This window comes from Staurois parvus, unplaced genomic scaffold (genome assembly GCF_062004578.1).
Source record: "Staurois parvus isolate SC_StPar_1 unplaced genomic scaffold, SC_StPar_1.0 ptg000192l, whole genome shotgun sequence".
Taxonomy (NCBI): Eukaryota; Metazoa; Chordata; class Amphibia; order Anura; family Ranidae; genus Staurois; species Staurois parvus.
In genome coordinates this window covers 8,036,733-8,062,225 of record NW_028317988.1, presented here as the reverse complement: position 1 = coordinate 8,062,225, position 25,493 = coordinate 8,036,733, and the positions used below count along the sequence as shown (strand labels likewise).

At 39.9% G+C, this 25,493-nt stretch overlaps 1 protein-coding gene across 2 annotated transcripts in view; it reads left to right on the top strand.

Annotated features, from left to right (window-relative positions):
* The window catches only part of KCNG3 (potassium voltage-gated channel modifier subfamily G member 3), a 48,138-nt gene extending 36,644 nt beyond the window's left edge, over positions 1–11,494 (top strand). For both annotated transcript variants that reach the window (XM_089677840.1, XM_089677839.1), the window contains exon 2: positions 9,536–11,494. In XM_089677840.1, the coding sequence (XP_089533966.1) occupies positions 9,536–10,181 (646 nt within the window). In that variant the 3' untranslated portion in view covers positions 10,182–11,494. The remainder of the gene's footprint in view (positions 1–9,535) is intronic.
* The last annotated feature ends 13,999 nt before the right edge of the window (positions 11,495–25,493 follow it).

Here is a 25,493-nt window from a genome sequence, read left to right as displayed (position 1 = left end):
TGTCTGTATACTAGATGTAGGCTGGTATACACATTGCTGGCATAAACAGAAGCATACATTCCTGGACACCTACTAGGGATTTACATTTGTGCGTGTGTTTAGGCAAGCATAGCAATTACCCATGTACAAATAGCACGTAGCCATTCATTGTTATGAGCAGCTGTACACTGCAGTTGTGTCTCCAAGGAACAAAAATCCACCCACAATTACACTGTATGGCCCTCTTGCGGCCCTCTTGCGGCTGTGTTCATGTAGCCTACCATAAATGTTTTAACGCAACAGATCCCTCCAGTAGAAAACAGCAACTATTGACCTCCGATGACCTGTTTCTCCCACCTATCCTTCATTCTAGAGTTACAACCTTGGGAAGTCTCTTCAGCAGTCAACATTTTTGATAATAGTGGAAGTCTGTGTACCTCACCAAGCATTTGTTTCTTCTTCCAGTGTAACTGCTGAGTCCTGTGTTGAAGTGGCGGTGGTGGTGGTGGACAGAAGGAACTCGTTGTTTTCTATTGAAGGGACCTGCTGGATTAAAACATTTAGATACCTTACATGATCTCTTTAAAGATAGCTATAATGGTTTTTGCTCAGTTTTCATTTTTAACACTTATAGACCAATTGCTGATGTCAGTTTTAAAAGTGCTTGATATAAGTATTTTATTTTAGATGTAGCATCCTCCTAGCATAGGGTGCTAGGTAAATTTAGTTTCGGCTCCTTCTGTAATCAAGGGAGTAGTAATTGTTTGGCCTGGTCTGTTCAGGCTTTCACAGGCTGAAAGTTTGATTGGTTTCCCCTGTCTCTGGAAGACGTTTTCAGAGCTTAGGGTGGGAGAGGTTCAAAGTAACCAGCCTGAATATTTATCAGATTACAGCCAATCCCTGGAGAGGAGTGTCCAGAAGGGGGCTGGAATGGTGATGAAAAGTCTGAAGCACTGGAGGGCTGGGTTCCTTTTCCCCAGAAGGGTTCCAGAGCCAGAGGGGTTGCTGCCTCTGGTCAGCCCATTACTTTACAGCTGTTCTAGAGGACTCAGCAGTGTCGGCGTTGAGGGCTTGGATGGACTTGGAGCCGATTGTAGAACTTCACCACAGGGGATCTGGTCTAGAGAGATTCCAACTCACTCACTGGACCATGTCCAGAGGAAGATGGAAGGTGGCAGTTGTCTTGGGGACTTGTGAGTAAAGACCCTAAGATGATCCTTGTGACTGTGTTGTGTTTTAGAGATTGTACTGGATGCTAGCAGTTGTATGTTGGCGCAAAGTAACTAGATGCCAAGAAGAGTTGCCTCCTGGCCTTTAGCTGTGAGGCCTTAGACTGCTCAGAAACTTGCCTAATGGTTCCCATCTGTGAGGTATAAGACTGTCAAATCCCTGCATTTACCTAAGGCAGCGGTTCTCAACCTGTGGGTCGCGACCCCTTTGGGGGTCACATGACCCTTTCACAGGGGTCGCCTAAGACCATCGAAAAACACATGTTTCTGATGGTCTTAGGAACCGAGACACAGCTCCTCTATCCGTCTCCAGGCGGGTCCACCCACATGCAGATACGCCCACATTTCCCTGGACCGCGATGTGTAGGCAGCATGACATGCCGCCCCTGTCATCTGGCCACACCCCCGGGATCACTCAACAGCTCCGCCTCCTCGCCAGTGATTGGCCGCCGGAACTGTAGCTCAGGAGAGGCACACAGGTGGCCAATCACCGGCGAGGAGGTGGAGCTTGGAGAGGAGGAGCCGAGTGGCAGCGCGAAGATCAAAGAAGATCGAGTGAGGAAGCTGCCTGAGCGAGTGAAGAGGAAAGCGGCTGGAGAAAGAAGACAGCTGACCGGTAAGTGTCTGTACCGTGCAGATGGTGCTGCTGCAGCCAGGTATGCTGGCTGTAGATGGGAGAGGGAGGGAGCGAGCCCAGGCTGGAGCAGGGGTCAGCAAGGTAAGTATCATTGGTGTCAGTGGAAGGAATAGTGCCCCATCATTGGTGTCACTAATACCAATGATGGGGCACTATTCCTCCCACTGACACCAACGATGGGGCACTATTCCTCCCCCCACTGACACCAACGATGGGGCACTATTCCTCCCCCCACTGACACCAACGATGGAGCACTATTCCTCCCCCCACTGACACCGATGGGGCACTATTCCTCCCCACTGACATCAATAATGGGGCACTATTCCCCCCCCCCCACTGACACCAATGATGGGGCACTATTCCTCCCACTGATACCAATGATGGGGCACTATTCCTTCCACTGATACCAATGATGGGGCATTATTCCTCCCACTGACACCAATGACGTGGCACTATTCCTCCCACTGATACCAATGATGGGGCACTATTCCTCCCACTGACACCAATGATTGGGCACTATTCCTCCCACTGACACCAATGATGTGGCACTATTCCTCGCACAGGATGTGTCCACTACATTTTGATATTAGACAATACAAGAATAAAAGAAAATTTATTTGATAGTCACTCTCAAACTTTATGTAACTGTGTGGCTTTCAGGTAGACGTACGATTCATTTTGTTACAAATCAAACTTCGGATAAAATGTTCTTTATTTTCAGATTCAGAAGTATACGAATCTCCGAATCATAATAGTAACGAATTTCAACAAATCCAAAATAACTTATAACAAATACAACAAATTAATTTGTATTCATTTGTTTCATTTGGATGACATGATGTGATAGTTTGGGCTTTTTGGTAAAGTTTGAAGCATCCAAAATAATGTAATGAATGAATCCAAAATTGATTTAATTCTATTTGTTCTTTTGGATCCATTTAGGTTTTATTTCACCTTAACACTTTTTATTATTATAAAAAAATGTACTACATATGAAATGGAAACATATTCAATAAATACAGTAAAGTATAAAAGGAAATTATTAAGTATAATATTCCTAATTATTGTGTTTTGGGTTGGATAGAGGTGGATCCATCAGAATCTCCAAAGTTCTGCCCAAATCATCTAGGCCTCGGGTGTCAAACTGGTGGCCCTCCGGCTGTTGCCAAACTACATGTCCCATAAGGCATTGCAAGGCTGACAGTTACAATCATGACTCCCAAAGGCAGAGGCATGATGGGGTAGTTTGACACCCCTGACCTAGGTGATCTGGACGAAGTGGAAGCGCGTACCTGGCAAAACCCAAAGAAAAAAAGTGTCCAAAAGTTGAAGAGAAGGAGGAACTTCCCTTTAGGGGTGAATTTCTGCTTTAAGTTTTCTATTTAACTTAGAGCCCTTTTTCAGGCTGTATACATAAATACATTTCCAGTATATATGTATTTTATTTTTAGTATTGAACACAATAAATAAAATATATAATAAAACTTTCCTTTTAAAGTAGATATTAAAAATAATGTTGACTTTTTAGGATTTGCTTGTTAACCCAAGCTAAGAAGAATCATAAGATAAGATTCTAGTTGGAGAGTTTGAAAAAGAAGAATCTAATTATGGATGCCCTTCTCTCTGAATCCCTTAAAAGCGATGTGCTGGTTCCACCACTGGCATCTCAGTGGATAGAATAAACCGCATGCATTGAACCGGCTGCTACCTAAGAATTTTTTTGAAGCAGAAATCTGATGTGTAAATATTAATAACAAACCTTCGAATGAATGTAAACAAGCATAACCTTAAAAGATAAGTAAACTAAAACTCAGAGATCACAACATGGAACTATGGCCTTGCAGCATTACACTTGCCACCTTTATAAGGCTTCCCAAAGGACATTGAGACCTTTCACCTTTTCAAAGTCTCCCTAGAGGAACATAACACACACATATCTCTGACCTTTCCAATTATAGCTCGGAGTGCTTATGAAATTGATGTCACAAAGGATCAGTGTGATAGGTAGGTAACTAGCATTTTCAAGAGAAGTCAGAAAATAAACCATACATATTTTCCCATGACAGGTGTACTTTAAAGGTTGTGTCAACCCAAAAAAAATTATTGCTTACAAGTGAATTTCAGCAAAAACACCTGACAGCTTGACTAGTGTAGTTCAGATACACCTGTTCCCTATGCCCACTCTAAACTGCCCCCATTTCCATCCCTTTGTTTCCTTAACAACTTCCCATCTGGCCCATGTATATAAATGGCTGGACGGTGGCAGTGCAGGAGCGGGTTGCCGTTCATAAACGGCTCCAGCCATTTTGAACTGTTCGTGCTCCGTGTGAACTCTCGGCACCGCGATCCGGTGCCCGCTGTGTCCTCTGACACCGATCGCTGTACGGGACCTCTGTGCGAGGTCCCGATCATGTGATCACTGATTGGCCAATCAGTGATCACATGAACAGTAGTAAGCCAAATGTCACTTCTGACATCATTGCTTACTACGTGTGAAATCTGTGAATGATCACAGAGATCACATGGTACAAGGCTATTCACAACTGCCTTGTACAATGTGACAACCTGTGACCAATCACAGCTCACACAGTATTTCTCAATGGCTGCAAGAATGCAGCCAGAGAGAAGGAGAAATTATTGTTTTTACAGCCTTTAAGGGTATAAAAGCAATCCGTGTAAAAAAAAAAAAAAAAAAAAAAGATCTTCAGCACCCCCCACAAGTAGTACAGTGTCATTATGGTGACACTGTACTGCTAGGGTGACAGTATGTTTTAAAAAAAAAACTACTGAAAAGATAACTGAATAAATTTTGATTTTGGATTTATGAAGAAAAATTATTTATTTGCAAAATTTTATAAGAAAAACACTTTTTCCAAAATTTTTGGACTTTTTCATTTATAAAGCAAAAAAAAAATAAAAATCCCAGTGGTGAATGTGTGTAGCAAACTCCTAGCATAGCATTTTAGGAAAATTTTGTTTTTTGGCTTCTTTTGCAATTAAGGGAGCAGTGATTGTCTTCTGTTTTCACAGGCTGGGAGTTTGATTGCTTCCCCCTGCCCCTGAAAGAATCTTCCAGAGCATAGGGAGGGAAATTCAAATGACCAACCTAAATAATAATCCCTTCACGTGGAGCATACGCATAAATATAGCATCACATAACTGGGCTTTTTTCCATGGATCCATATATATGCGTATCTGTCTTTGTGGTGGGTTCGCGCTGTACAGCATGCTCCCAGCAAATAAACTTGGCTGTCACCTGGAGCCCTGGGTCCCACATTAATGATGGGGATGCGGGACTTTCGATTCCAGGTCACCTGATCGCTGTGATATCCTCTGATTGGCTATCACATTGATCAGTCAATGTGGAGCCCACCCCAGTGTTTTTTTTTCTCTCTGAATGGGAGAGAGATGCCTTGGGCTTGATTTACTAAAGGCAAATCGGCTGTGAACTGCAAGTGCATCTGAGGGGAATATGCAAGGAGAAAAAAAAGAAGCATTTTTGCTTGCACATGATTAGATGAAAGAAATCAGCAGAGCTTCGAGCTTTGCCTCATTTCAGAGCTTCCCCTTGAATATAAAGCAACTGCACTTGCAGTGCTCAGACTGATATATATAGAGAGAAAGTATACAAATGTGTGTAGAAAGAAAAATAATAATAAAGATAAAATAAAAAATAAAGAAAATGTATAGAGAAAGTATACAAATGTGGACTATTCAGTTGTTCTCTGAGGTCTCGCTGTGGCAGATCCCAGGACCTGAAGTGATCTTTCAGTGGAGCTGGCTGTAGAACTTCACCATAAGGGATCAGATCTGGAGAAGGACTGTCTCCCTCATTGGACTGTGTCCAGAGGAAGCTGGAAAGTGTGCAGCTGTCCTTGGGACTATGGTGACTATGTGCTTTTGGATGTATGTGCCAGAGGTAGCTGTGAAATGAGACAGCTCTCAAAGGGTCTCAGAATACTGGCTATTCCCCTCGTCCTCAGCAGGATCCTGGTGTGGGAGCCTAGAGAAGAGTGTCCTCTTCTACTGTGCAGCATTTTGGAGTATCCCATGCCCTAACCCCTCTCCGTTTAAAGTTTTGCAAGCAATACATTTCAAAAAGACATCTCCTAGACCAGGGGCGAACTGACAACAATAGGGGATCATGGGGCCCCTGTGTCCTTGCCCAAACTCAAAAAAGCCTATAAAAAAGTACCAGGGGCATCACATGGTGCCCCCTACTGACCCCGGGCCCTCGGGCAGTGCCCGAGTTTCCAAATGGTCAGTCTGCCCCTGTCCTAGACTGAGTTATTGGAGCCAGAGTACATGGACTCTGTACTATTAGGCAAAAACCAGCTATTACCAGCAGTCCCTGGGGGTTGTGCTACATATGTAATATAAAAACTATATCCAATTTCAACTTACATAGCTGCATACTAGAACTGATACTACACCTGTCTAGTTCACTTATACAGGGTCATTCAATAAACAGAGCAAGTGCACATTGAAAAAACTCATAGCAATCAGTCAAATGTTACTTTACTGGAGACAAACCAGAAAAGAAAGTCGTTGACTGATTGTCAAAGGTTTTACTCTTTGCTTTCTGTAGTGTTTTAGTGAATAATCAAGACAGTCTACATTCCATGGCAATAATTGTGTTCCAGAGCTGACGTGTGTGATTTGCTTCAGAAGGCAATGACACAGCTTGCCACTCAGTTTCATCTTTTCCTCATTACCTGTGAAGTCTTCTAAGATTTCATGCACAAAGAGCCTCCTGTGTCAGTGTTTGGAATTATTTGCCCATAGCCACCAACTTGCAAGACAGTTTACATCTGATTGGTGGATGAAGAGAATAAACTCTGGTTATTAGGAACATAAAAAATAAAACGTAAAACAAAAGTGCGGTGCTACATGTAACCAAAAAGTTAATGAAAATACATGAAATAAATAAAAAGTCCAATTCACATGCGAAGGAGATATAACTTGAAATAAGCCCCTCTTTACTGGGACATCAATGTTGTCATGAATGCTTCAAATCTGGTCAAAAATAAAATCCACCATCACCAACACCAAAAAATTCGGCCTCTTACAAGACCAAATTGACCCTCAGTTCAGGATGGGTCAAAGTGCACAATGCAAATTCCAGACATATGCCATGGACCTGGACACTTTATGACATCAAAAGGATTGAACTGGCCCCCAATGGTAGATAGATAAACATTCGTTGGATAATTCCAAAAACTATTTGTAATCCGGACAATTGTAGAGCTCCAAACTTTTACTCCAAAAATTGAACAGAGAAAATGAACCTGCAAAAAAGATTTATCCTCATAGAGGACAAACCCATGCAAAAAACAAAGAGATCCTCATAGTGTAGTAAATTATAAAAGATTTATTACCCCAAAGCATATGTCAGGGCTCCGGGTATGACCAGAGGTGTGTGGACTGACACAGGGAAACGCAGGCTTCAGATATGGTATAAACAATATGATTTATTAAGACTAACAATACAAAACGCAGTTCAAAACTAAACATAAACACAGTGCAAACAAACCAAACCAAACCACCTACAGATAACAATACATACAATGCAAGAGTCGTCAGGCAGGCTGGGTCAGTAGCAAACGGGCAAACGGAGTACCAGGAACAGGCGGGAGAGTGGTCGGGGTCACAAGCTGGGTTCAGTAACTCATGGGCAGCGCGGTGCAGAGGGTCAGGCAGAGAATGGTCAGGGTCACAAGGCAGGGATCAAACAGGAGAAGTCAGCAGAGGTCAGGATCAGGCAGGGTCAGCAACAAGTCAGGCAGAAACAGGAACAGGAACACAGGATACAAGATACAGGGGCCCATGGAAAAACACACACCAAGGCCCTGACTGTGAGTCTGGCCATTCCTTAAATACAACCCCTGCAATCAGCTTCAGGTGTTTGGCTGACTGCAGGGGTGAGTCTCTGATTGCTGAGAGCACCCGCTGGCCAGCCCTGGTACTGCAGCCCACAAGGCAGGTGAGTCCCACCATTATTGGCAAGTCCATTCCTGACAGCATAATATAAAGCATACATCAAAGTAACTGATAAAACAGCATGTCACCATAAAGATGGATGATAGGTTTTACCAATAAGATGGCCGCCATGTTCCGGTACATGCTGACGTCAAGCGTTCTGGCTCCTCCCTACGCATTTCATCATCGGTGACGTTGTCAGGGTGTGCACTAGGAACATTGTGGCTAGTGGACCCTCAGAGATCTGTGCAGCTGATGCTGGGGAGCATGGAGATGACATCACACATTGCAGAAAGTCTGGTCTCCATTATCGCTTTAGCGTTGCCTCATTTGCAGCTTTGTACCTGAATATTATTATTAGTATTATTATTATTAAACAGGATTTCTATAGCGCCAACAGTTTGCTCAGCGCTTTACAATATAATGGGAGACAATACAGCAACGATACAGTTCAATACAAGAGGTTTAGGAGGGCCCTGCTCCTTGGAGCTTACAATCTAAGAGTAGAACATGGGTAAAAGTTTACACCTTGCTTTATAAAAGTGAAGAGGACAAAGTTTATTATAATGCAAGAATATAATATTTTAATAATAGAGAATTAAAATTTAAAAATGGAAGTGATAGTTTTGGGTCAGTTTTATTTTTTATTTTTAGTTAATATTTTCAAAGTGATGTTTTATGTCTGTTTTATAATATTTAAAGGGAAACTAAAACGGTTTTAAGTAATTTATTATTTCACGCTTACATGCATTTTAACAGATTTTTAATATACATATAATATAAATAGAATAACTTTTTTCTTTACTATATAAAGGAAAAGCATATTTGTTTGGGGTCAATTTTAGTTTTCAGATTATATAATATTTTATAAGACTTTCTATTTAAACTAATGTTTACTATGTATTTTCTTTGTGATTTAAGAGAAAACTACAATGGTTTTAAGTCAGTTTTGTTTTTTAAGTTTACATGCTTTCAAACTGATTTTTAATATATTTTATATAATATAATATAAACATTTTTTCATCTACTATTTAAAAGGAAAGCATTATTGTTCTGGGACAAATTTATCTTAAAGTTTCTCTATTTTTAAATTGATATTTTATATATGTTATAAATAAACAGTTAAGACGGGATGCACACAAAGCAGTATGATATTTACCAAGAGAGAGTACAGCAGAAGTAGTTTACTTTCAGACTCTCATTTACTAAAAGTTTCTAGTAGAGCATTTTCACAGGCAGGTAACGGGAAGGAGAGGAAGAAGCCAGAACGAGGTGCTTCTCAGACATATTTAGTTGTCTGTGTAAATTTTAGCTTGAGCTATGAAGCTCTGTAAACTGAACTTTATTTTCAGCAATGCAAATAAGGATAGCCTGGCTGGAAAACACAAAAAAAGGTCTACAACTCCAACTGCTGGCTGAAAATAAGAATATAAACTATTCATATTTCAAAATTTAATACCAGATTATACATTTTATTATTTTATTTATTGTTTAGTGTCTACGTAAAAATTAAACATGTATACAAAACCCACTATACTTTCCTTTTAGCTGACCTAATTGATGTACATATATTTTATAATATGCAGTGTTGCAGTCTTTTATAGGTTTTCTTAATTTAGGAAATGATAAATAAAGCTGTGTTATTGCAGAAAATTATGCCCTTTTAATGTTCCTATGGAAATAAATAATTCAGTGTGTTTTGTTTTCACAGGATAATTGAAGCTATCTGCATCGGCTGGTTCACAGCAGAGTGCATCGTCAGGTTCATTGTCTCAAAGAATAAATGTGACTTTGTCAGAAAGCCCTTGAACATCATTGACTTGCTGGCCATTTCTCCTTATTATGTCTCTGTCTTCATGACTGTTGTCACCGGTGAAAACCCCCAATTGCAGAGAGCTGGGGTGACCCTGAGGGTCCTGAGGATGATGAGAATATTTTGGGTTATAAAACTCGCCAGACACTTTCTAGGCCTGCAGACACTAGGCCTCACTCTAAAGCGCTGCTATCGGGAGATGATCATGTTGTTGGTGTTTATTTGCGTCGCCATGGCGATATTTGGCGCACTCTCTCAGCTCCTGGAGCATGGCCTGGACCTTGAAGCGAAAAACGAGGATTATTCCAGCATACCGGCAGCCTGCTGGTGGGTGATCATTTCTATGACCACGGTGGGCTATGGAGACATGTACCCGATATCTATCCCCGGCAGGATACTTGGTGGAGTTTGTGTTGTCAGCGGGATTGTTCTCCTGGCCTTGCCTATAACATTCATATACCACAGTTTTGTACAGTGTTATCACGAACTTAAATTTAAATCTGCCAGATATAGCAGGACTTTATCGAATGAATATCTCAATTAATCGGATCAAAAGCTTTGTTATATATTTATTTTATTACACAATGGTAGCCAATTCTACTTCAATTTCAGTATCTCACAGGCAGCACAAGTAGGAAGCAGGATGTCACCCCGCTCATCCCTGGTATAGGCCAACATTGGTTTCATTGGTGTTAAAGCTCCAGCCAGCTTTAAAAATTACCCTTTACATTTTCTTTTTGTGCAGGAGGATTGGAACTAGAACAAACACTTATCCTATTCCTCACTCCCCTGGCAGCCAGTGCCCTTCTCTGTTCTCCCACTGGTCCTACATAATGATGTAAGAGAACCCGCTATCAAAAAAAAAAGGGAAGTGGCTTAGTAGAAGCGGGGAGGAAGCTTGCAGGTGCAAGGAATAAGATAAGTATTGAAGTAATACTGCTTATACCAATTCCCTTAGAAAAAATGAGCATTTAACCCTTGCAGTGTGGGGCAGGGTGGGAGGGTAAGGCTAATGCTATATCACATTTTTTTAGCCTCAAGGAGTCAGGTTTTAATTGTTTGTTTTATTTAAAGGGTTACTTCACCATTTGAGGGAAAATGAAAAGGTGAACTAACAGCCAACACCCTCCCCCCATCGCCACCACCACGGTACCCACTGTACTTACCTCCTTGGGCAATGAGCTGTCTGTGTCCACACTACTGGTGTAGTAGTTCAGGTTTAATTAAATCTCAACTTTTCTTCTCCTACTTTCTGTAGGGCTCCTGGGACAGATCAGACTAATTTTGATTGCTGACACGTGACCACTTTGACAAAATGGGAAATCATTCTGATTTTTCCCGATAGCCCTGCTGGGATTTTAGATCCTCAGTCTGTTACACTGGCTGCATGGGCACTGACAGCTCATCACCTACAGAGGTAAGTACAGCAGGGATCAAGGTGGGGAGGGGATGTACGGTGTTAGTTTACCTTATACTGTATTTCTGAAAAGGTGAACTAACCTATAAATAAACCTGTACAGGGGGGAACATGTAAGTGGTAGATTTTGTTAGCCTAAAATGCTAGTTTATCTTCAGTCCCTTGTGGTAACTGATCCCAAGATCCAATATCTAATAGAATGTACCCATGATCCAAACTAAAACAATATCTAAAAGAATGTGGCGCTACTCATAAATCCCAAAACACCTAAAGTGAATAATAAATGAAAAGTGCCACACTAGACTGACCTCTATATAAAATATAAAATCATGCAATGTACCACATGAATCAATATAATAAATCTACTGTGAAAGTGAATAATAATCAAGTGGTCATAGTGATACTATAAAGCCTCTATACATATAACTATATAAATGTAACATACAGGATGATGTGTCAAAAAATCAAAGTAAATGATTCTCAATTATATGAACCTCACATAAGTGCAACATAAATATAAACAAATACATATAATGATGAAACATATATTGCACTTATGTGAGGTTCATATAATTGAGAATCATTTACTTAGATTTTTTGGCACATCATCCTATATTTGATTTGGTATAATATATGATTTTTTAATACACTAATACACTTTATGTTACATTTAGATATTGTTTTAGTTTGGATCATGGGTATATAATTTAATGTTGGCAGCTTCTCCTTTTTAGTTTAGTTATTTAGTATAGTAGCGCAGGAGGTTCACACCATTATTGTTTGATCCCAAGATCCAACAGCTGCAAGGTTACTAATGTCAACCTTAACAACACCAAATGGTATTACAAAACACCTTGTATATCTTCCTTAGATATACAAGCAGATACTTGGTGCTTCCATTTCCTTCTTGAAGCCCATGCGCAAGTGCATATCCAGTACTACTTCTGCCTAGAACTGGGGAACCAGATTAGAAAGTGCTTTAGAAAATTAACTTTTATTTTGAAGGGTACCTCTACTTCATTTTACAGGACATCTTGTGAAGCTTTCTATGTATGTCCTTTGCCTTACTCTGCACTCCTATCTCTTCTTCACCACCAGTTCACTAACTATCTTTAACTGATATAAGGGTACATTTGCTAAGTTGCATGAGTCAACAGTATTCATAATTTTATGCCAGGGTTATTTTCTCCTTAAATCATACAATTCACATATCAAGAAAAAAAATCATAGTTGAGCAATCATTTGAAATAGTTATATAACCACTGTAAAACCTTAGTTCTCATGAAACACTATTTTATCCTATGAACTGCTATTTTGTCCCCACTTGGATTGGCTTCATTTATTTCTCCTCAGTAGACTAGAACCTCACATTTATATCAGACAGATTAAAGTATTTTTATAAGCAGGAACCCATGAAATAACACTTGCTCATTGACTTTTACATTGAAAACACAACAATGGAATAGAACATAATAAAACAAGCAAGTAGCAAATTCAGTGTATCTGAGCGACAAAACATGCAAAACCTAATTTTTGGGTGACAACTTCTTGATCATATCACATGGTAATAAATTACTGTATGTAGTCTGCCTTATTGACCTGAACCTGTAGACATTTTCTTACTTTTTGTAACTTTTTGGTCCCAGGGAACCCCTACTAAAAATGACTATATCTAGAATTCATAGTATATTAGTGTGATGGTCAGCGAGAAGAAATTTTCCTTACATTTGTGCTCATTGGGAAGAATTACCCGCTTACAGATAGCTAAAAAGATCAATTGTGTCAGTGAGAACTTGCCTGTGAAGCAGAAATTGCTCATTGCTCAAGGAACCCCTATCAACTTCTGGAGGAACCTTAGGGTTCCACGGATCCCTGGTTGAGAAACCCTATAATATTCTGTATATCTCTAAATCATTTGATGGAAAAGATTCTATATACAAGGCCTTAGGGTTGCATCCTATCACTAGTTACAGAAATTAATAGTCCTGTCACATAGAACACAAAAAGTGCCTACCTAGATCAGTGTGTTGGTTGGATAAAAGAATTTGATACAATGCCTACAGTATATTTATTTTTCTGTGGAGGTCTCTTGGTGTATGGGAGCAGCCTACACATCACCCAGATGCCCCATTGGGATAACAGTGGTAGAGCTTTGTGACAATACCAATCATAGTTACCAAGAAAAATCCATCTAGGGTCCCAGTACCATCCAATCCACTATCGCAAGAACCTAGATTAGTGTGACAGGTTTCCTAAACAACTGAATAAATGAGTAAAACAGAACTAATATCATTCATGATGATTTGCTACATTGGACCCATATTTCACAAATCTTTTATTGTGGCTTAAAATAATTGTGTTTTGACATACTTTTGAATGTAATATAAAATATGCAAAATGTAGTAACTTGTAGTAGCCAATCAGAACTCAACAATCAATAATGTGAAACCTGATTGGTCATTATGGGTTGCTGCACTTAGCGCTTGCCTCTTTATTTAGTAAGTTGGGTTTTAATTTTTTTTTCAAAAACAGTATTCTTTGAGGAAAACTAGAAAAAAGTTATCTCAATAATATCTCCATCATATCTATATTATATTATGGAGATAACAAGAGATGTTGAAACATGCATAGATGGGTTGGAACCCATGGTAGACAGCGACAGTGTCAGGTTATATAGATCTCACTGCTGAAGAATCTTATACAGGAGCATGCCTAGGTTAATTGCAGTTTTTTCTGCCACCCCTACCATGGGCACTCCAGATGCCACCCACGTTTGCTGTTCCCCCTTTTTGGTTGCTGGGACACTGGCACAACAACCAATGAGGCTGTGCGGCAGTGCCTCAGGGTGCTGATAACTGAGCCAAACAGTGTCATTGGTTTCTATGACACAGGTTCCTGGGCATACAGTGCCATTGGTTATTATGGTACAAGTACAGACACTTAAGACTTAGTGCTGCCCCCCACTGAGTGCCACCTCTGGTGCTTACCTCACTTTGCCTCAGTGGCAACACACCACTGATCTTATTAGAGTCTAGGGGGTCAAATCAAACCTTGATCAAGCTTGACAGATAACTAAAAATTCACTTTAGGATGGATTGTTCTTTTAATTGCAATTTTTTCAAAGGTACCTTTAAAAAAAAAAAAACTTTAAAAAAATCGATCATTTAAAGACTTACACAACTGCCATTTAATAACACAGCTTAGACAGTAATAAAATGCAGTATCTAATAACATCCACTCGGGTTGCTAATATAGCCTTTTAATTACTGATCCAAATGGATTACCTGGGTTTGATGGCTGTATAAATGTAGGTGAGAATCTAATTAATGGGGAACCTCTATAACTTAGATATATTGGTAATTAAAGGAATAGGTTGGCAACACAAGCAATTACCTGAAAAGTGCCCAACAATTAATCAATTACCCTTGCAGTTTAGACCTTACCTAACCTTGTTTTATAAATAATGAAGCCCTGATAAATGGCATGGCCTTAGGAGTCGTTTTATTATTCTAAATGTTGCTCAATGGAAGCAATGGAAGGAAACAAATGGGGTGTATCACTGTGATTGACTAAATTGATTCAAAGCTGAGTATTGTTCTTGTGTAGATACAGTAAGCTACCAACATATAAAAAAAAAGATTGGGGATTCCAAGGCAAAAATACTACTTCCAGCTTTGCCTCTTATGATATATTTAGCTCTCCTTTTATAGTAAGAAGGGGTATCACTGCCTAGGGGGGCAGAGACTGCCGTCCTGTACTGAGCCTTGACCCAATTAGTTCAGTAGGGAGGGGAATTTTTATTTTATATGGGATGCAAGCATAGTATTACTACAAGCCATTGGTTCCCAGCATTTACAGCAAAGTTAAATTAAGTAACTCAGCTCACAACATTTGAACTGTATATGTCACACTCCCCAACCTGCTCTCTACACGAGTTCCTTTTTTAAGCCCTTCCCACCTGTAGCCAATTTTGCCACACCAACAATTCACCACTGCGTACTTGGTGTGCCACCTCATTATTGTCCCCTAGATGTTCAAGGGGGCCCTGTCAGGTAAACTATACACAGCAAAATTATTTCTAATAGTAGCCCTGGTCACTGCAGGAGTCTCTGTAGAAACATGTAGGATTGGTTTGGATGACACAACTGTTCAGATTGAGTTGGTAACTTCCATGGTGGGGGAGAAAAGTTGGGAAAATATAGGAAGATTTCACCTCTGACCTGCCCACATTTTTGGAATAGCCAATGAGTCATTATCCTTTGTGACATCCAAACAAAAGGGAATGGTTAGTTTTTGATGGAGTAACAATTTTAGTGCTGCCTGTTGTAGATACTTTTCAGATGAATGTTTCAATAAAGTCAAATGTAGCCGTGCTTCTGATAATTGTGTACAATCAGTTCAACCTATAGCTTCATATTTTTCTAAGAACAAGGTGACTTTAAGGAGTCACTCTGCCTGAAGCAAGTTGCATTATGTAAAAGAACTTCTAATAATTTCACTATATACAGAAGCTGATATACAGTAGAACACATTAATGTAACATTTCTGCTTAGCCTGTTGGGCTACTCTTATTGCCATTTTAGGCAAAAATAAAAGGATGTACCAGAATGACAGCCAGTAGATTTCTCCTAATGGTTAGAAAGTCAACTGTGTTTAACGAATGCAGAGAAAATTAAAACGGACTTTACTGGTACCACTCAGGGATAATATAAAACACAAATAATTTTATTCTATATCAATACATCAGATTAAAAAAACTAAATTTTCTTTCAAAATCAGAAAATTACATTACATATAGAGCTCTATTACAATTGCCTAACACCAACCCGTTCTACAGTTACAATAGCCTATCAGGATCTACAGTGCTAGATTAAACTCTATGGTGGCCCAGGGAATTTGAAACCTTGAGGGCCCCCTTACAGGTCTCCTGAGGTTTCTCCTGTGTGCGCTCTAGTGGGATAACATTGAACTAAGTGTGCACATTGGCTGCTAGATGGAGATGACGATCAGTACTGTACATTACACCGATGTAGGTTGCACCAAACTTTTTTACAAGGAGACAAACTATAATGTGAACCTGATGTCTATGATTTATGTACTTTAAGTTGTTATTGGGTACAGGACATTATCACATTAATACAGTATTTTCTTTAATGTAAAGTTTTCATTTGCTTGGGTGATTTATTTTTCCTATCTTTTGCAAAAAATTTAAGAAAATTTCATTGTAATTTTCTTTCAAGATCAAATTTTGATCCATTGTTCTAGGGCCCTTAATAGGTATAGGGCCCATAGGCCGGTTCCGACTCTAGCTATTTGGTAATCCGGTACTGAGGACCTTTACTTTCTAATGGTGTAATCAATGGTACATTGGCATGCCGTCTTGATGTGTTTCACAGACTTAGTCTTCTTCCAAAATTTTACATAAAACACACATCGCAAAAAAATGCATATCTGAATAAAACATACAAATACTCATTTAACAATATGTATAATTACATTAAAACACTGTGATTTACAACATTTTAATATAATTAGACAGCATTTAAAATAAGTGTTTTTACACTTTATTCAGATATGTAATTTTATGATCATAAAAATAATGTAGTATTTTTAATTTGCTGTATCAATAGCATAAAAATTATTTGTTTTTACATTATCCCTCAGTGGTACTGGTGAAGTCACTTTTAATTTTCTCTGCATTCTAGTTATACTATGAATGTGGTTCCTTATGGACCTATGTTTTTACGATATGTGTATAAAGTACAGAGACCTCTTTAAAAAATTTTTTTTACTGTATGAATGGACAATGACATCGCTATACACTGAAAGTACAATGATCCTTTACCATTACACCTGCTTCATTATAAGTATCCCGCTCTCCAGTCATTTCCTCCTCCTTTTAAACCACAGTGTAATTTTTCTGGTGGCTCTTATGAAAACACATTGTTAAAAAAAGGTTTTCACTCAATTACCTTTGTAGTAATATATTAATATAGTGTGTCGCAGAATTGCAAAATATAGTGAAAAAATAAGGATTAACTGCAATTTAGTTTGTGCTGAGCTGTTGTTAAAGCTGATATCCAGCCGTACCTTTCATTTTACACAGTTGTATAGGCTCATCTCCTGTACTGAAACTCTCTGAAAGCTTCTCACAGTGTGCATTAGAAGCTGAAGCAAGAAAGATAGAGTCTGTCTCATGGCTGGAGGACCTCCGGCATCACCTAAGGGCTCGTTCACACTTGACTTTATTCCTAACTCTTGCCAAACGCCCCTATAGCGTTTGACAGGCGTTAGACAGGCGTATGGGAAGTGTTTTTAATGCTCCTCAAACGCTCCCCAAATGCCCTATGCGCGATTTTGAGGCAGTTGATAGGCGTTTGCCAAGCGTTAAAACCGCACCACAAATGCCTATAATGATGTTAAATGGTATTAACGCTCCACAACCACCTCGCAACCGCACCCGCAAAGCCTGCCAGTCGTTTGAGCAGCGGCACCATAGACTTAAATGGGAGGCTTCAACTCCTCCTGACTCAACACGAGGCGTCAGTTTGCCGTGGCTCAACACGACGCAACGCTAACACTTCAGTGTGAACAGCACTGTGTGCTGCCATGTGCAGAATCTTCACAGGTGTTTGAGAAGCGTTAAAAATGCTTCCTAAATGCCTGTCTCACACCTTCTGACAAAGCTAGTGTGAACATAGCTTTACTCTTTCATCCCCTGCCTGACTGTCTCTGGTCTGCCCCTTTCATTCACTGGAATCTAGTACCTCATGACGGCTCCACATCACATGTGGGCATTACCTAGGGTGGGCTACATGCAAATGCCTTCTACCTATAAATGCCCACTCCACCATACTGACATCCATCCATCAAGACATTTGGATATTTGCAAAACTCCTCCCAGGAGCCAACCCATTGCCTACATCAGGACTGAGGGCTCTTGAGAGGAGTACTGTGATGTTTTCAGGAAGCTCTGTCCCTACCAGCCATGATTTGCCTGCATTGCACAGAGAAGCACAGAGATCTATTTATGATATCACTGGGTCTAAAAGGTATGTAACAAAATCAGAAAGTTTTTTTTTTAAATGTCATTAGAAGGTCGATAAGGGGGGATGGAAAGGCAAAATTTAGGCAGATTAGACCTCAGCTCTAAAGTAATACTGCACTTAAAAGATGTCCTACATAAGAGGCACCATAAGCAACTGATATTTACTTTCCCCATGCTCTCCTGACAGACCACCCAAAAATTCTGATGCAAGTTTAAATATTCAAAAGGTTGAAACCGACACAGAGCTTGCGCAGCTCCTCTCAGCCCCACGTGACAGCTCTTGGATCTGATGATTGGCTGCACAGTGCTGAACTGTTGGGAGCTGATAGAGTGTCACATGTTTCTAAAAAAAACAGTCAGTATCTGGGCAGTGGGCAAAGTGGGAAAGGAAGTACAGGCACTATATGACTTTGAGTATTTACACTAGCTATTTTTTTTTAAGAATTGATACCTTAGAAAAAAATGTTTTTATATAATTGGAAAGCATTGGTTTCTAAAGTGTGTAATTCCTAACAACAAACTTGTATTCTTTGCTCCGTTAAATGTACAATTGAAAGAATTTGTCATATCTGTTCAATAAGTGCATAAAATACCTGCTGATGCTGCCAGAAATCTTGTGAGCTGATAGCTTCTCTCTGCCTTTGCTAGCTGTTATCAGTTTCATTGTTCCCAGCTAACCCTATAAACTATATAACACCTCCCTCTATGTCACGGAGAAGAGGTGGAGGTGTTTTTGTAGTCTTTTCCTAGGGTAACATTACACTGAGCAGTGTCACCCTGGCATGGTCTCTAGGTAAAATTAGAGGTAAAAAGCTAAAAAAAAGAAAGAGAAGGCAGCTACTATAGCAAAGTATTGGTAAGTTGTAATATATTACATTTTACACATATTACATTCACCAAACACACAGCCCCAGGCTTCATTTTGTGAATGGTCCAGAGAAGAGGGTGGCTGAGACACAACTAAAGCACTATGAGACCTGCTGCATTAATCCCAGCATGTAAACTAGAAAGTTTACTGGATGTAGAGGAAAGTCTGAAGGACTTGGTGTTGCTTTTGAAGCAAAGGATACAATCTTTAACCCAGATAAGGTTATTGTGCCAAGAGTTGGGGTCTAAACTATGTAAAATGCACCATACTGTCTTCATGTCAGGAAACATTATCAGTATGAAATAGACAGCACCGCAATTGCATTAGAAAATGAGGGGTTAACTGCACTTCTGCCTGTGCACAGCAGGTGGAGCTGATTGGATCTCCCGCCGTGATTTATCGACAAATTACCGTGTTCAGAAGGATAAAAATAGGTCAAGATACCAACTGTGGTGTACCTGGAAAGATAAATCTCCTTTTGTTTCTACACATTGGCTTTTTGTAAGAATGAATAAACATTTTGTTAAGAGCTTGTGAAAAAGTATGTATTTTCTTAGCTGAATAAAAACTGAACTGCTTCAAATAATGAAAGTTTTGGTAGTATTGATGTTAAAGTAGAAATTTACATTCAATGGTTTAATTTGAGGTCTAGCTATACCAAAGTCATGATTGGATCTCGAGGTTCTTCAGTTTCTGATTTTTAGGTATTCCATCCAATCTATAATACCAAAAGCATTATTTGTAATAGTTTTCACTACTGGCTTCCATAACTATCGAACAAAGAGTGTGAAGGATTGGCTACCCAGGGGCCAAGGTCTCTAGTGTTCTTGGCCCAGGCACCAAAAACACACTGCAGATTTTATGGGATGGAACAGCGTGGGCCAGCTTCATCGCATCAGCTCTATTTCACTTACAGGTTCCAGCATATCTTTGGCCAATTAGCCTGATCAAGTTTTAGACTTTGCAAGGTCTCCCTTTCCCAAAAGTTCCAGATCCGGTCCAGAGGCCAAGTTGTTGAACCAGTTCCTGATCCAGGCACCAAAAACACTACAGCTTTTAAGGGATGGAACAGCGTGGCTCAACTCCATTCCACCAGCTCTATTTCACTTACAGGTTCCAGCATGTCTTTAAATCCGGAGTACATTGGTACAGTTGGCTTTAGATCTTGCAAGGTCTTCCTTTCCCAATAGTTCCAGATTCGGTCCAGGGGCTGAGTTGTTGAACCAGTTCCCAGCCCAAACACTAAAAACACTACAGCATTGCAGAGATGGATCCAAAGAACAGAGGTATACCACTCAGGCAAAAAATCCAGATCAATCCATGACAGGTGCAGGCTCTGGCTCGCCACCACACACGATGCAACAGGAAAAAGGGTCAGCCGCACATCGGAGGATTGATGAATATATTGTATATTTATTGATCATTGGACACACAAAACACCAGGACATAAATACAGGACCTGTTAACGCGGTTCACTTGATCTCGTGCTTAATCATAACAAAGAAAACAAAAAAGTGCTGTCTTAGGCTACGTTCACACTAGCGTTGTGTGCAGGCGGCAGAGAGGCGTTTGGGAAGCACTTTTACCGCTTCCCAAACGCCTCTGCCAATTCTGCACATTACAGCACATGGTGCTGTTCTAACGGGAGAGTTTGCGTCGCGTCGCGCCAAAATGGACACCTCTGGTCGAGTCAGGAGGCGTTGAAGCCTCCTATTCTAGTCTATGGTGCCGCTCCGCAAACGCCCGGCTGGCGGTTGCGACGCCGTTGTGGGGCATTTGCGGAGCGGTAACACCATTCAAACTGCATTATAGGCATTTGTGGGCCGTTTTCAACGCTCAGCACATGCGTAGCAACCACCGCTAAACCGCGCATGCGGCGTTTGCCGAGCGTTAGAAAACGCTCCGCAAACGCCGGACCGACGCTTGCCAAACGCTATAGGGGCACTTGGCATGCGTTGGTAAAACAGCCAAGTGTGAACGAGCCCTTATAGGAGTTAGTTAATAAAGAACACCTGTCCTAATCAGCACTGCTGAATCCTGAGGATACGCCTACTAGTACATTGTAACAAAACATATAAAACCATTGTATCAAATACAGTGATATCAGAAAACAACAAAGAAGGATGAAAAGAAAAAGGAAAATGAAATGGAATTAAAATAGAAACAAAGAAAGAGAAAAATAATAATGAATAAAAATTATGAAAAAAATATAAATGAAAAGTAAAATAAAAAATGAAATAACATACACACACACAGAGATAAAAGCAAGTAAATATCCCAAGATGATATGGGCTGAGAAGCCACATTTGTAAATGATCAAAATTTAAATAATAATATATACAAAAAACACGTCTACTTGGGATAAAGTACAAAAAAATAACAAAAAACCATACATATTCAGACAGGAACATATCAAAACAGCAGAAAAAATATATATAAAAGTAACGCATCAAAAACCAAAAGTAACACAACAGAAAACAAAAAGAAAAGAGAATCCCAAAGGAAAAAAAATGGTAATAAAGATATGTGTGCACATGGAGTGCATGATGTGCCCAAATGAACATGTCGTGCATCCAAATATCCTAAGTAATAAAATATATCAAAGGAGATATATATATATATATATATATATATATATATACACACATACATGTGCATATGCACACATGCATCCATATACAGGGGTGAAGGGAACGCTAGAGACATGTTCTCTATCAATCATAAAAATATGTGATATCCCATTCATGGATCAAACCCTGTGGGACATGTATGTTTAGATGGAATATCCGGAATACCTCCTTTCTGTATAACCGCAAAAACGTTTCACCACCTTTTTTTAAAAAACACATTTTTTCAATGACCTGTACCTGTATTGCCGTAATATCTCCCGCATGACAATTATTGAAATGGCGGGCCACACTAGTAGAGAGATGTCTTTCTATACTATAGATGTTCATAAAAACGACCCCTTAAATATCTAGTTGTGCGTCCCACATACTGAATATTGCAAAGTTTACATGTGATCAAATAAATCACATAGGTGGTATTACAATTAAAGAAGGAAGCAATACTATATTCTTTGTTATTAACAGTAGACTGAAATGTATTGCCCTTCATAATATGTATACAGCATGGACAGGAGAGCGCACCACAATGGTAGTTGCCTTTGAAATGTAACCACGTAGTGGATTGAGCTTGTGTGGGACTATAGAAGCTGGGAGACAGCTAGAGTTACCTACAGTGGGGCTCTTCTTGAAACTATATTAATACCATTCTTGAGTATCCTTGCACATATCTGGTCCTCACATAGGATAGGAAGATAATGGATGACAATACTAGAAAAAGTAAGATTATGAACATCATTATCCTCTCAAAGACTGAAGAGGTTGAAAAACGTCAGAGGGAAATCTCTGTTTTGCAAGAGGACATTAAACCTCTCCAAAATGCGGCTGAATTTGTTGAATTGCACAAACGCTTAAATGACAAATTGGATTGACTATAAAAGGAAATCATAGGTGGTAAGAAAGAGAAAATGTTGAGAAACAAATTTGATTATGACACAAACACATTTTATATCCAGAAAGTACGATGCTCCTGGGGTAACCTTCCAGGTTACATGTTAGCTTCTCTGATACTGAAGCAGAATTTCTGGAGGTAGACTATGGCTGCCTCCTTTTGAGATCGTTCCTCTCTAGAACCTTGGAGGGATCTAGACTCCAATTGTTAGCAAGGAAGTCAGAGTAGCAGTGGGTGGATCTGAGGAGTGACTAGTTTGTATTTTTAGAGGTTCCTGGCCAATCCCCAACAAGAGGCTTGGGAAGGGGCCAGAAAAACCTTTAGGAGTAACTGATCCTGCTCAGCAGGGAGTTGAGGGAGTTGGAGTTGTTGGAGGAGAAGAGTTTGGAAGGAAGTTGGAGATGGAGTGAGGCTGGAGAGAGGAGCCTGGGAGGGGGCCCAGATAAAGAAGGGCTCCCCTACAGGCAGTGGAGCTTGGAAGGAGGAAAGCTTAGACCTTCACCAGCCTCCAAAGCAAGGACCACCTTTGTAGCAGGGAAGGAGCGGCCCAGCTAAAAGGCCTGGTAGCAGCCACCAACCCACCAGCCACACGGGAAGGACTGAGTGAGTAGACCTGCACCCCCTGGGCCAGAAAAGGGAAGCTGGATTAGCCTGCCACCCAGGACTGTTTCACTATTTATGTGGCAGACACCGGATCCCCTGCTCAGGGATTCGCCCAGAATAGCTGGATAAGGAGTATCTAGGGTCTGGGGTGGTATTACTTGAGATGCTGGCTAGTTCTCCAGAAGAGACTGTTTGCTGTAATTACTTGTAAATAGTTCAGGAAGTTGTTTCTCAGTTCCACTGGACATCCCGTACACCCCTTATCCTTTTGAAGTTGAAATCCAAGAAAATCCAAAAAACACTGACTCCTAAGGGGGTAGTGCTACACATGGATGAAGAACATTTATGTCTCTTAGCTGTTCTTGCAACCTGCTTCCCCATACTGGCCATTTGTTCAAATCAGTGACTTCGCCAAAAAGTTGGCCTGTTAGTAAACATGATTTCTGCCTGTGAAAAATTCACGATGATTGATTATTTAACAAAGAATCTGGAGTGTAAGAATGAACAAACTTGACAAAGTTATTACCAGGTTTGGACAAGGACACTTTTCTCAATGGAAAAGGAGAAGGAGGGGCCAATCACATTATTTAGTGCTGTTGAGTCCAGAGACTCAAAGCTGTTAATGCCCGCAGTGCTGGAAGTTCAGCAGCAGGAAGAAGATGGGGCAGCTTTGCAGTAAAGATTTCTACAGAATCCAATAGCTTGCACATTGTGGGACACACTTTATTACAGGTTAGTAGTGTCAATAAAGCTGTAGAGGCAAATAAAAATTAAAGAAACTTCAGCTTTATTGCAGCTAGATAATATATGATAAATCAATCACTGCATTTTAATGCAAGCAGTGCAGTGTATGTACCTCAGTTTGACTTAATAGCCTTTTGTAATCTCCTATACAGTAGAGCTCAGACTGAGAGAGGAAAGGGCAACACAAGGGGCCAATAAGTTGTGTGCATGGAACTATAATGACAGGAAACATGATAATAGGAGTGCAGAGCATAGTGAACAGAGAGATGACCATTAGTCTGCTGTTGCTCCTTCACTTTCCAGCAGACTGGATGTAGAGAGAGGACACTGCTGTATTCCTTCTACAGTCTATAACGAAAACAGGGAATGTGGTGTCATCCACCTGGCTGTGCTATGTGGCTGGACTGGATGGATAGAACTACAAATTCTTTGAAGGTGAAACCTCCTGCATATACTATATATATTTCTTCTAAGCATTTAGTTAGTAGCCTGGAGCTCTGCTTTAATCAACTTTTTAAACTTAGGTTTTGTCTTGTGCAAACCTCAAATGAGAAGGTCTTATTTTAGAACTCTACAAGATTTAGAAAGCCATCCTGACCACCAGTAAGAGGGCTGCAAAAAAAGTAACATTTGTTGGGGATGACAGCCAAAAAAGATTACACAAATTTGGCTCCACTGTAGCTCAATTTTAGAATATTCATGAACCGGAAGATTCTCTTTATGTGATTCCAAAACAGACTTAAAAGCCTACTGGAAATAAAAAGTTCAAGCTGTTGACTTGACATCAACTAATTTTCAAAAATCAATATCATTTGAACTCTTTATGAATGTTTCATGGCTTTTTCCTGTTTTATCTAGCAAAAAATGGGAAATAAGTCTTAAAAAATACAGCAGAGTGCTGAGACAGTAATATTCGCAAAATACAGGCGAAACGTTTCCAATTCTGATGTGTAGATAGTGGAAAAGTCTACTATAAAATGGCTTTGCTCTTGCAGTTCCAAAGCGCAATTCTGTTCAATAATTCACAGAAACTTTAAGCTGGAAATTTTTAAATAGAACTCTTCCTAACAATGCAAGTTCTGCTGGAGAACAACTTAGATAACCAGGTTACAATATATATAAAGCCAAAACTTTTTCTTTTTAAGTTTTTTTATGTTGTTTCTGAATTCTGATTCAGTTGGACAAATCTAAATGTCAGTGTTATTTTTGGTACTTTGGATTTCCAAGGAGAATTTGATCAAAGGCTCTTTCTGCCTTATATCTACCACAATTGCTTGAGCCTTTAGCTTGACTACCAGTGTCACCAATGTCCTGTCTTAAAGGGTATTTCCACTTTTGCAACCTGGATAATAGTTTTACCATTACAAATTGCAGCTTATCTTTTTAGATTCCCTTATCTGCAACTTCTAGCAAGGATAAATTATACTTCTCCTGTTTGTTATGAGGGGGGCTGAGGAGCTGGGTTTACTATAATTAACTCTGTCTGGAAGCAGATATCTCATCAATTGGGGTAGATCAGGGGTAGTTAACATTTCAGGGGTTGAGATCTCCCTAGACAACATGGTGGAAATCAAAGATCCCCGGGGATGGTGGTGGTGGGGGGGTTGGATGGCGTCCCCCCCCAAAAAAAAACTCCATCAAGCTTACAATAAAAAGACGG